The sequence below is a fragment of the Polypterus senegalus genome, chromosome 12 (assembly GCF_016835505.1).
Source record: "Polypterus senegalus isolate Bchr_013 chromosome 12, ASM1683550v1, whole genome shotgun sequence".
Lineage (NCBI taxonomy): Eukaryota > Metazoa > Chordata > Cladistia > Polypteriformes > Polypteridae > Polypterus > Polypterus senegalus.
This window is the reverse complement of record NC_053165.1, coordinates 143,965,721-143,978,535: the sequence shown is the minus strand read 5'-3', so window position 1 is coordinate 143,978,535 and position 12,815 is coordinate 143,965,721. Positions and strand designations below refer to the sequence as shown.

The 12,815-nt window shown below is 37.9% G+C and overlaps 1 protein-coding gene across 4 annotated transcripts in view; it reads right to left on the bottom strand.

The window, feature by feature from the left end:
• Positions 1-32: 32 nt before the first annotated feature.
• The window catches only part of duox (dual oxidase), a 95,793-nt gene continuing 83,010 nt past the window's right edge, over positions 33-12,815 (bottom strand). For all 4 annotated transcript variants that reach the window (XM_039773706.1, XM_039773707.1, XM_039773705.1 and 1 more), the window contains exons 24-34: positions 10,369-10,547; positions 9,497-9,727; positions 7,909-8,008; positions 7,491-7,540; positions 7,139-7,266; positions 6,563-6,716; positions 4,077-4,309; positions 3,216-3,374; positions 1,831-1,986; positions 832-960; positions 33-160 (exon numbers count right to left, since the gene is read on the bottom strand). In XM_039773706.1, the coding sequence (XP_039629640.1) occupies positions 38-160; positions 832-960; positions 1,831-1,986; positions 3,216-3,374; positions 4,077-4,309; positions 6,563-6,716; positions 7,139-7,266; positions 7,491-7,540; positions 7,909-8,008; positions 9,497-9,727; positions 10,369-10,547 (1,642 nt within the window). In that variant the 3' untranslated portion in view covers positions 33-37. The remainder of the gene's footprint in view (positions 161-831; positions 961-1,830; positions 1,987-3,215; positions 3,375-4,076; positions 4,310-6,562; positions 6,717-7,138; positions 7,267-7,490; positions 7,541-7,908; positions 8,009-9,496; positions 9,728-10,368; positions 10,548-12,815) is intronic.

Here is a 12,815-nt window from a genome sequence, read left to right as displayed (position 1 = left end):
ACTCCTTCATTGTAACGTGCAGCCGTTTTTTCCAGACTTAGAAATTCTCGTAGTGATGAATGAAGTGAGTCTGATCACGCTTGTTAATCTGTCGACAGGCTTTCTCAACATTTTTCGTTAAACCTGGGGGGCCACAGCTGAACACACCAATTTTGCTGACCTGCAAGTGACAAATCAAACATGTCAGAAGGGTTTAAAATGCGTTAACGTTTACTGCCTGCAGTGCTATTCAGAGTGAGCCACATCATAAGGCATTTTACAAATCTTAACAGAAATGCAAAAGAAATGAACCAAGAGTGATTGAGATAGAAAAATGAGGAGGCATGGTAGTCAGCACCATCTATTATTCTGACCATAAAGATATTATGGTCACAAATGTGACCAGAGGACAGTCATGAGGCCACCAGCCTTGAAGATTTAAACATTTCCAGAACCTCTACATAAGCAAAAAAATAAAAAAAAACTCAATAGAAAGGGCAAAGCCACGCCAACATAGGAAGGACCACACAGAATTTGAGTGGCCTTCTAAAAGTGCAAAAGCAAAGTTCATCTTTACAATTCTGAATCTACTTTTATTTCTAAAACAAAGATCCCAAAGTCAACACAACGTAAGATGCTATGTGACAAAGACTTACAGAGTTAATCTTCTGCAAATCGTTTGGCTGACTTTTCCAAAGCCTAGGCTACATTGTGCTCTTGGTGAGGTCGGTGGGTTATTGTGGTCACACTTTGTTGGAAACAAACTTCTGGGTCATTTGTGCTTATTGTATAGTATTTGAACGCAAAGTCTAATAAAGTGATTTAAAGTCTGTAAGAATAAAACAGACCTACCTCTGGATGAACGTCCTGCAGGGAGTTAAAAAATGGAATGAAAGGTGGCCGTCCAAAGTGTGTAACGGAACGGAGTCCGGTAAACCAGCTTCTGTTTAATACCTTCTGGAAATGTCTCTCACAAATATACTGCAATTTAACAAAAAAAGAAGACCCCATTTAACTCATATAAACCACGTGAGACCGAGGAGAGCATTGTACAGTATGTAGTGGGCACCAACACAAATTACACAACTGGTTGCTGGTGGATTTGGCGCTTGATGCCTTGTGAAGCTTATACATTTTATACACTGAAAAAATGTATGGAAAAGGTCACTTGGTAGGAATAATCACATTATACCAAGAATGAACTTAAATATTTCTATAGTAGAAGATACTGCATGCAGTAAAATACAATGAAGGACTTTGCTTCAGCTCATATGTTTGTATATTTATTTGAGATTTACACTTGTCACTTATATATTATGTACTTTCACTTAACTCAAAACTATTTATCCTTAAGCCATCTTATGTTGTTAAGGACACAACCTTTCCAAAGAAATTGACAAAGCCCAAGTAATAAATACCACTGCAGTATTTTCTGACGATTCTAGAAGAATCGTAACTCTAATAGTGAGCTCTATCAGCTTTTCTTCTTTATTTACTTTCTCGTATACGAAGCACAGAGAAAATATTGTAATCGTCCAAATATTCAAGGTCAAGATTTTGACGAATCTCGACGTTTGACCTCCCCAAGTCCAAAAATACCATTTTTAGAATTATGTCTGTGTGTTGGTTCTTTAATGTACATAATATAAAAAATCTAATCATTATCTTGTGGTTTACTCCTCAAATATCCTTCCCCATATCTTGAGTATACAATAAAGGTCTAGGGGAGACCACTCCCGATTTTTATCATTTTGTGTTTCTCTTTAATTGACAAATCAGAAATGGACTTTGACTTTAAAGTGACTCTCCTGTGCTCTTAAGTGGCGCCCTCCCTCAAACATTTCTACTTACCAGCATGGTAGTTCGGAGGTCAAATTTCTCTGCCAGCTGAGTGATGTAGATGTGAACAGAGACCAAGTTGTTATTGTCATTTGTCTCCAGCTCTTTGATGATGTCTGTGAGCCACTCGAACTGGCGCTGAGTCCGGGTCACCCAGATAAAATATATCTGACCAAAGTAAAATACATGAAAACAGCCACCCAGTTATTACAGGGACATGCCACTTTAGATTGGTTTTACAAGGCAAGATCAGGATCATAATGTATAAAAATACATTTTAAGTAAAGAAAGACTGAGCGTTGGGCTATTTGATTGGTCTGTTAAGGAGGTAAAGGCATTTCCTCGTGTCTGACATACAGTATTTTAATGTTAACTACAGCTCATCTAATATAACCATTGTTTTTAAGTAACCCCATCATCCTCCATTTTAAAGATCCCCACAATTTTTTCATTGTCACCATACTTAAAATTGTTCTGCTTGGTATGTAATGTTTGCAAGTCACGTTTAGGGATGTGAGGAGCAAGCCAAAGCAGTTAGTGTCGTTAGTTTGGTTGCATTTTCATTTCAGGGTCTTCTGTCTCATTCATTAGACTTAAGCCAACTTTTAGCCAAGCAGGAGAACAGGACTTTGATGGTAAGTAAGTAATGGACTAGGGTCAAGACACCATCATTTTTTGCCCATGTTACAGATAATTTATTTCCAATAGACAATGCTGCTACTTCATTTTCTTAATATTTACATGCAGTACAAGTGTTGTTTTCACAAAGCAAATCCGTTGCCATGTAGGACATTTTTAAGCAATGCACCTGACCAGTCACAGGTTCCTTTGGTAGTTATTTCTGTAAAAAATATATGGAGAGCTTTACATTTTATTTCACTCTATTGAGACAGAATTATGGCATACAATTGTATTTACAGAAGAGAAAATAATGTGACAGAGAGAGTGGGAGTGCAAGGTTCAGTTTTACATCCTTTTAGTTGGGGGAAATAAGGCTGCTGCAGGTTGTGGCAGATGCACAAGTTGAGCCAATTCCGATTTTTGAATTAGCTGGGTGCTGACCTGAATTAGGGTATGACTAGATTAGAATGTGGATTACGCAAACCGCAACAGGGAGGGTAGCATAATAATCAGTAAATAGCCCTGCCATTTGAGGGATACTGATCCCAGCCTCCTCCTTAGCCCAAGGCAGTGGATAACACACTGTGCTGTATATAAATTTGGGCAACTAGATCCAGTGTATTTAGCAAAAGAAATCATTTTATTTCATTGCAAAAAAGTCTTCTTGGTATAATTTAAAAAAAAAAAAGTTATATCTGACAAAAATCATCCTTAAACGATTGCTACCACTGTTATGCTTTATGAAGGAGGTTTTCTGTCATGTAGCGTGACTGTACCTTTTTGCACTGGATCTTGCAGTTAATTGATGACTTGAAAACAAGATCTTTTAAAATTGAAGCAAAGGGGGTAACGCCAATGCCACCTCCAACCAGTACAGAAACTTCAAAGTTGTTCCACTCCTGGTGGCCTTCCCCAAAAGGTCCATCAAGGTACAGCTAGAAAAGAAAGGCACCATTGTTTAGTTTTGTATATTATGCATACACTACTTCAGGGTATTTATTTGTTATGCAGCTAATAAGAGGCTCTTTGGGAGCGTCAATATGTTTGTTTATTCCTGAAATTGAAGTTCTGACAGGGAAACTGACCCTTGGCAGTCATCAATGGTAAGCAGCCTTGTAACTTTATCAAGTACCTTCTTGACTTGGGGCTCAGAGAAATGGGGGTGGTGGAGGGGATCTCAAAACCAAATGAATCGCATACAACAAGGTACTTTACACCAAAACAGAGTTTATAAAACACATTACCCAACAAGATATAAAGTGCCCAATACGGTTTTTAAAAATTATTATTCCCCAGCAAAAAGAGCAGGAAACACTTGGCAGCTACACGCCAGTAGCTTGCATTTGATTTCTTCATCTGCCTTTTACAATTGTCTAGCTTATACATTGTGTGATCCTCTCCACCTTCTTGATCTGGTCAGCCAAGTTCCCCATTTCCGTGCCCTATCTGGCCAAGGTATATTATTTACAACAATATCTACCAACTGAATACTTTGTAACAATATGAAAAAATGTCCTTTATTTTAATTTTATTTTTTTGTTAAAAGAGAAAACAATTTATAGTTTATGATGTTAGAAAATGAGGTAGACCAAAAGGCATGGGAGTTCTTAGCGAGCTAACACCACACCACCACCTACTTTGGGGTAACTGCCCAGCTCAGAGATGCTCTCCGTGGAATAAGCCTCTCGTAGTTTTGTTGTCCATGGTCCCACCGCCCTGATGTGAAGACTGAGAGTATCCTCATGTGGGGAGGATGTTAGAGTAAATGGATGGTACTCGTTTGTGCCTAAGACAAGGCAGGCAATTCGCACCCACTGGCCAGACTTGTACACAAAATCCTGAGGCCTTTTGAACTCCAGGTGTGTAACGCCTTGAGAAAAGATCAAGCAAAAGAAGATATACAAAACATTAAAACACATTCAGGTCTGAAATGCAGGGATTTAAAAAAAGGGAATAAGGCTGAAAAAAAAAAGTCAAATAATGTCTACACTTAATAGTTACAGAGGGTGGAATCCTAAGGAGCAGGCTAACTGATACACATGTAGACTTGTAGTTATTAGGATGGCATTTCTCAGCTCGTTTCATCTTTCTTGTGGACTGCATAACAAAGTACTGCTGGCAGTACATACAGGAACAGAAAATATTATAGAATATTACCAAAGTATTTGTATAAGGGTGTGATAATTCTAACCTCCCCCTCCATACTTATGTAGGACAGATGAAGACAGCAATGGTTCTCATTCCTTAAGGGACTTTCCACAGGGTAATCAGTTTAAACTACAGAACACAGCAAAGTTCAAAGGAAATCAAGAGATATGCATTCATGAAATAAAATAAATGCACAATTTAATGCATTAAAAACTGGTTAGTGTGTACATTGTATGAAACATCAAGTTTCAGTAATGTATGACTTTTTAGTAATGTTAAAAATGTTCAATGCCCTTTTTATCAAGGAAGATATTAAATATGGGATAGTTTTATTTAATATACATTTTAAGGATAGTTTTAGAACTATGTGTGTGTAACTTTTAAATTTTAAATTCTGTATTAACAATATTAGCCACTTAGGGTGGAGGATTAAACAATTTATGAAAAATAAATAAGACCAATATAAAATTTAAAAAAATCGAGAGTGGTCTCCCATAAACTTTCGCATATACTCAGATATGGGATGGACATTTGATAAGTGAACCGCAAAATAATTATATTTTTATATTATGTACATTAAAGACCCATCAACAACAAATCAAATTAATAATATACTGAACAATTATTATAAAAGTAAAGCTGAAAATAAATCAGACTCTGAAGCTGAATGAATAAAAGGTAAAGCACCACTTCTGGTTCGTGGAAATAGCCCAAAGGTTGATAGAAATCTACATTTTGTACCTAATACTTGTATGCAAAATTTGGTTGACCTAAGTGAAAGTGTACTAAAGCTATTGTGTTCTCACACACACACAAATTCCAAAAATTTTTTTTTTTTTTGGGGACTCAGGGATGTCTAAAACGTCGAGATTCATCAAAATCTTGAAATGGAATTTTTGCATGATTCCAATACGTTCCCTATACTTTGAATACGAGAAAGTCAAGGAGGTCTAAAAGTGTCGAGATTCATCAAAATCTCAACATCAAAGTTTTGGATCCTTACAATACTTTCTCTATACTTTGTATACGAAAAAGGAAAAGTATACTTGAACCATGCTGCCATTTACAATCATGCTGTCATCTGCACTGTTGTTTAATAATCGTTGAATGGCACTAAGAACACCCTTTCCAAGTATTAAATATGATTTTCTGTTTTTTTTTTTTTTTGCCCTGATTAAAATTCTTTTCAGTGAGGTTGGAATTTCTTGAACATCACTAATGGTTGTTTTTTATATATATATATATTTATATATATATATATATATATATATATATATATATATATATATATATATATATATATATATCTATCACACACATTCTAACTAACTAATACGAATAAGTCTGACATCAGATGTTAATTGAAATATTAATTTCAATTGTGTAAACTCGAGTATCCATTAATTTTGCCTCATTTATCCCCTTTCCAGTGACAAGTTATAGCTGATGGTATCCATGGATAATTCAGGTCTTGGTCAATGACCACGAAGTCTCATGTTCTTAGATTAGTCACCTCTTTTCCTCACAGACATAGCAGAAGACAGCAGGGCTCTAAATGATGCTAACTATTATCCTTCCTTATTCATTCTGGATAAGCTCACTTCCCCTGTGCCAACTGCATAAACACACTCAAAGAGAAAGAATCAGATTTCACATTTTGGGTGTTAAGTTAACTTAAAGTCAGATGCTGTAAAATGTTTTTTGGAAAGTAGCCACTGTTCAGACAGCATTAAATTAGTATTTATTTAAATGAACAATTAACTCACTAATTCACTAAGACTTTGTCTTGTTTTGTGGCAGCAGATAACATGCTAAAGTTAATGTGTATTTTAACCTTTGTATACAATTTAAGACTTCTGATATACTAAAGTAATCCTTAAGTTTCCTGATGAACTTGGTGAGCTTGCCACCTTGATCTACCATTCTCTAGTAGTGATGTTTCAATGGCAGAGATTAATCCAGTGTCTCAGCATACCTGAAGGAAGGAGTTCAGCTTTCACCACAGCAATTTCAATCTTCTTCCGGTTCAGACTTATCAGTTTGTCTCCAAGATATAGGATGGCAGGAGGGATGAGGTAGATGTGAAAGCGAGGTTGCTGTATGAGGGCAAAGCTTCCATGGATCACAGTCTGTGGAAAAAAGGGATGATAATCAAATTTACAGGACATGTAATAATTCAGTATAAAAACTAAATTCAGAAAATGCTCTGCATGGAGATGGACATGTCGATCTTGTACTATAGTAGAAAAATTAATTTCTCCTACAACTTTGCAATCCTTTCCTAATCTTTCTGTAGCTGCTCACTACCTCACTAAAGCTTTTTTATTTGCTAATACACTCCATGATTGACAGGGTGCAAGTCATTTTTGGTAGGTTGTGGTGGTAGTTGGGGCTAAAACGAAGGAGAGGCAACTGGAGTCCCTAGAAAAGAACTATACTGAAACCCTAACCTAACCCCTGTCTTAACCCAAAGGAGGTACGTCAGAATGAAATATTCAGAATTTCTGTAACTGAGGTAACACTAAGAAACCATTTTGTGTTGTATATTTACCAGAATGTACATCAGAACGTAGAGGTGATGTGTGATCCAAAAACCACGGAAACTGATGCGTCGGAAGTAGTGGGAGGAAAAGACATACATGATGGCCAGCAGCAGGAGAAGCAGCACGCCAGTGAGTCCTGCAACACAAGACAATGTGTAGATTAGAACCTGATGAGCGCCATGAACCTTAAAAAAGCAGGAGCTGCACACCACAGGCCATGAGTTGATGCTTGTTTAGAGGTTTTTGAAAGTATACATAAGCCACATGGGTAACACTCAATGAAGATCTTCTGTTCGTATTCAGCTTGGTAGTCAGTGCATTTAACATGGGGATTGGGGGAAGCTGTCAAATTTGACTTACCTGGTACAGTTTCAAAAAACCACCAGTAAAACTTCTGAGGCAGTTCAGACCTGCAAATAAACAGCAGGGTGTGAGAAATGAAGACATGTCTAGGATTGGATTGGGCTTGGGGGGATAGGAAAAATTTCTCTTGCTTTAGCAGGAAGACTACAGGCTTCAATAGCTTTATTAAATATTGATAACAAGTAAAACACGCAAGATCGCGTTTCATACAGGGTGGATGTTGAGGACTGCTGGTCCTCCATTCTTGAGTTCATCAGCTAATTCTGCATAATAACTAACCAAATAAGATGACAAACAGACCTAGAGTTGCATCAAAATGGTTGGATCACACTTGCTACATTTCTCAATTTTTAAGCCAATTTTTTGCCATTGCTGTTAAAAAAGTGTCTGTGAGTAGATTAAATATTCAACTTACCCATCATTGAAGAAGACATTTGGGAACAAGCAGGACAAGATGCTGAGTGGACTCACACTAAAGATGTAAACATTCACAACATGACCAAGCGTGTGGAGAACTGAAACACAAAATAGCATGTGATGTTACTAACATGTCACTTAACAGGCTAAAAAATATAAGCCAACTTGCCATAGCTGCCATATGGTGCATTTTTCCAAAATGTGTTACACATCTTATATATAAACGTCTACGCATGGAAGTGTGCGTGTCTGTCTAGTTTGGAAGCGAGTCAGGGTAAGGGCTCCACCTCTGAGGAAACAGAAAACTCACTTAACTGCTACTAATAACACAAGAGAGGCGAGCACGTCAGCAAAAAGAAACCTCACTGAAGAAAGACAAAGTCACTTAGCCGCTAACATCAGTGAAACGGTATCCCTTTTAGTTTTCCTCCCACCGCTAATGCACAAGCAAGACGAGCATGTCGGCCAAACGAACCCTCCTAGGAGACAGATGCCCAGAGTAGTTCCTTTCAATTACCGGACATCTATACATTTCACATTTTTTCTAGGACTCCAGGCTTTTTGCAGCACAAGCTTACACGGCTAGTATTGTATAATGTTCTGTGTGCAGTTATTCGATGTTTTCGATCTTTTCCTTAACAATAAAAGAAACTATGGAGTAATACTTTACACTGCTGTATCTAAAACAAGACAGCATTTCTGAGATAAGATAGTTAATAAGTTGCTAATCATGGTGACCAAGAGAGATGATGACATGCAGCATGCTGATTAGCACATGCAAGTAATAGTTTCACTGTACTATAAACACAAGACAATAAATGACCATATATACCATATTAATAGATTATTTAAATTGACAAAGAGTGCTCTCTTGCTTTAAAAGTAATCTGAATATCAATGTACTATTTTTTATTGTCTTGAGAAAAAGCAGATTTGTTAAATCCGTATTTGGACTGTTTTCAATGGAAATCTATTAGGAATTTAGTGCTCATTTAGAAAAAATGCACAAAACACCCCAGGAAATTGGAACTGCCATGTGTGGTGCGCAACACGGCTTACTAGTGGCAGATCATTTGTTTTTTCTGGGGTGAAGACGGCATCTTCAGTTGTATAACGTTCACATCTGTTACAGATCTTCTGATCAGTCAGGGCTGAGCACTTCTTGCTACTGTGTGATGTTGTGGTTCAGTATCTCTCATCAGTAAGATTCTTTACCCGATGCACCAAATCTGAAAAACCACAATATAACTGAAAACAAGATACATAAATAAACCGGAGAACTTCAGATTAATTGTTTCTGAAATTTTATATGAGATGTAATTGTTTTTAATATAAATTTCATTAGTTTATTTAGTTGCTGTCTTTTTTTTTATCTCAGTTTTGTTGCGTCTATCAAGTTCGTGTTACGTAATTCAAAATTATAGGCTCCTCTGTGCACAGTAGGGTTCATCAACATTGGTCAAAGATGCATATAAATAATCACAATCCTGTGGAATCTTGGCAGTTTTGGAGCAAAGGGGAATGTTATCACAAGAACCTCTTTTATACGATTTTGTGGAAACAAGAAACGTAATTGAAATCCTTACGTGTAAGGAAAATAGCCGACATAGCAATCCATCGGTGGAAGTCCACAGCCGCATCAAAGGGGATGTAATGGTTGAGAAATGTCTCCCGCAAAAAAGTGATGAGGTTACGGCACATTGTCAGAAGCAGGTAGGAGTAGGTGAAGGATATTGAGGCTGCAGACCCACGGGAAACGATAATTCCCACCATTGTAGTTTCGGGAATTCCTGTTGTCTCTGCTTGCATCCCATAATCTGAAATCAGAATCCGAGAAGGTTGAAAAACTAGCGAAACAAGAATCTACAATTATCAGAATGGTAGTGTGTGGTATTGCTTTTAAATTTGCTGGCATACACCATGACAAGCAGCAGAAACAAAATCGTGTTGGAGGAGATTATTACTACATGCCACACAGGCGAATTTAAATATGCGTTCAACTTGGAAATTTTCTAGTTAAACATTTCTACACATTTATAATTAATTGCCAAATAAAATACTTTGTGGGCCTCACAGTTCAAGAGTCCAGGGTTAGAATCCCAGGTCTGGTCGCCATCTTTATATTCTCACCAGTTTGCCTGCCACATCCCAAATACATTTGTGTTATTTTATTTTGGCAACTGTAAGTTGTCACCTACGATGGACTCATTTAATGTACAGAGCTGGCTTTCACCTTACATGTAATGCCACCAGAACAGGAACAGATTCCATGTGACCATCACCTTAAGTAGGTTAAAACAAATGGGTGGATGAATGAATGTAATGTTTGATTGGAATATCATTTCAAATTCTGGTGCACGGCACTTTGTGCTGAGTTTGTTGCTCCAGCACACTGACAGTAAAATCGTAAAGTATTAGGAGAGCTCACTAAATGGACGATAATGAAAAGTGCACTTACGATAGCAGCGTTCCAGAGTGACTCCTGCAGCAATACCATAGAAGATGAGAAAGCATACTATATGGCGGCGATAATTTTCAATGAAGCGCTTGAACTGTTGGATTTTTTGCTGAATTTTGCTTCTGTTAAGTTTTTCCCGTTTGGCTTCAGTGTACAAATTAGGCTGGTAGGAATTGGGCCTTAAAAAAATAAATAAATAAAACACGTCAAGTATCCATCATTTTCATACTTTTTCCTACCTAATACAACACTGATTTTAAATGCTGACATTTGTGACTAAATGCTCTGCAATCCTGATGTTTCCAAAAAGTGCTTTCTAAGCTTAGCATGAATAGATAACACATGTCAACAAACAAAACGTTCACCACAGCAGAGTTGACAGCTTCATCAAAACCCTTAGCCGCTGTGCATTAAAAACTGCTTACCTGGATGACTGTGCATTTTCAGCCAAATCTGTAATCAGGCAGCTTGGTATATGAGCAACACTAAAAAGCGCAGCACAGATGAGATCAGGCTAGAGAGTCTTGTAATGATGATACAGGCCGAGTGCCAGGCACATGTGTAATGCCACAACAAGGGAACTTCTACTTGAACAGGGCATCCCCAGAGTTCTTAGTGATTAGTTTTACCTGCCCCTTTGTGAACTTCTGGCTTCACTGGTTTTGTATGTTGAATGAGTCACATAAAGGAGCTGCAACTTGAGGAATGGCGACTAGTGATTTGAATGAATGCAGAATAATTTATCACACCACAAATCAATGTCGTACATCTAAAATATCCAAGCTCTGACACTCATTCATAATGCCACCTAAGTAGTGCTAATCTCGGAAAACAATGGGATTTTAATAAACTATATTAAGAAAACATCTGGTTAGTCCCCTTAATGTCATTGCTGAATGGTTCTAGCAATTCAGAACACTGTGGACTACTTAATGAATGAATGACATACCCAGAAGAAAAGGAAAATAGGAAGTTAAATCATTGACCTTAAGGAGGCTGCTGCTGCTGAACAGGTAGTGACCTTAAGTGATTGGTTTTCAGTTTTTCAAGTGCAGCTCCAATACACAGTGCCAGTTGCACTGAACAGGTAATAACTGATGTGAAGTCATTTAGTGTGGTGCAGTGGTTAAGGCTTTGGACTTCAAACCCCGAGGTTGTGGGTTCAAATCTCGCTACGGACACTGTGTGTGACCCTGAGCAAGTCATTTGACCTGCCTGTGCTATAATTGGAAAACCAAAAGAAATGGAACCAATTGTACCTCAAATGTTGTAAGTCACCTTGAATAATGGCATCAGACAAATGAGTAAATGTAGAGACAGCTGTACAGGATTTTAAGTGTAAAGAAACTAGTGGGAGCACACAGGCCCCTCCATACCCCATTTCCAGGAGTGCTTGCCACCGTTTTCTACATTTTCTCATTTCCTTACACTTGATCTGCCATAAGAGTTCAGGCTCACTCAGTTTAGGTTTGCTTCTGGGTAGACATTTTGCATATTAAGCTTTGACTGTTTGCCAGTTGTGTTTAAGGGACAACCTAAACTATTGTGAGCTTTAATCCTCACAAGCATGTTGGGTTACAATTCTAGTGCTTCAATACATTATTGTGTTAATAGTCCATGAAGTAAAATCATTCTTCTGCCTCTGTATCTGATCTCTTACGATACCTGCAAGAGACTGGCCCCGTAGCCATGTCCTCCAATTGCAGCTCTCACATCCCCTCAGAGATCGCATACTTGTCAAGCTTTCAGCACTCATGACAGAGAGATCTCATGTCTGATCCAAGCATTTGAGCAGTGGCGGAGCAGACTGAGTGTGCCTCCTGAAATTTATTTATATAAGTAACGATCTGATTGAGCAGGACATTTATATACAAAGACAAAAAATATATTGCACTTGAGAAGACTTCGCCCCGTAGACTTCACTTACAAAGCAAAGTTTTACACAGATATTCAAAATATTTAAGCATCTGCTGAATCATTTATGAAGTCATCTGCCTTATCAGTACACCGCTTTACAAATTTTCAACACGTCACTTATGTGCTCATTCTGTTTTCAATTCAAATCACGCCTTTTACTAGGAGCACCATGGCAGAAATGCTGGAGTTGCAGATTTTAAAAGTCTCCTGCACAGCCACAACACACTTCCTCTGATGTGCGGGAATGGCACCCTGCCCAGCTACACACACATTAGTGTGGAGAGTCAGCCTGACTACAGGCATTAATTAGTGGCTACCAGGTGAAATCGTAACCACCAGACATTATTTCACTTGCTCCCGTCACATTTCGTTAGTGACTACAGAAAGCTGACTTTGCACCCCGGCCATGACAACTCACTCTCACTTCTTTGCTCACTGATCATGACAAGTCACTCTCGCTTCTCAATTGTTTTCCTTTTTGAAAAGACAGGATTGAAAGTAATCAAATATGATTACCAGTCAGCTTCCAC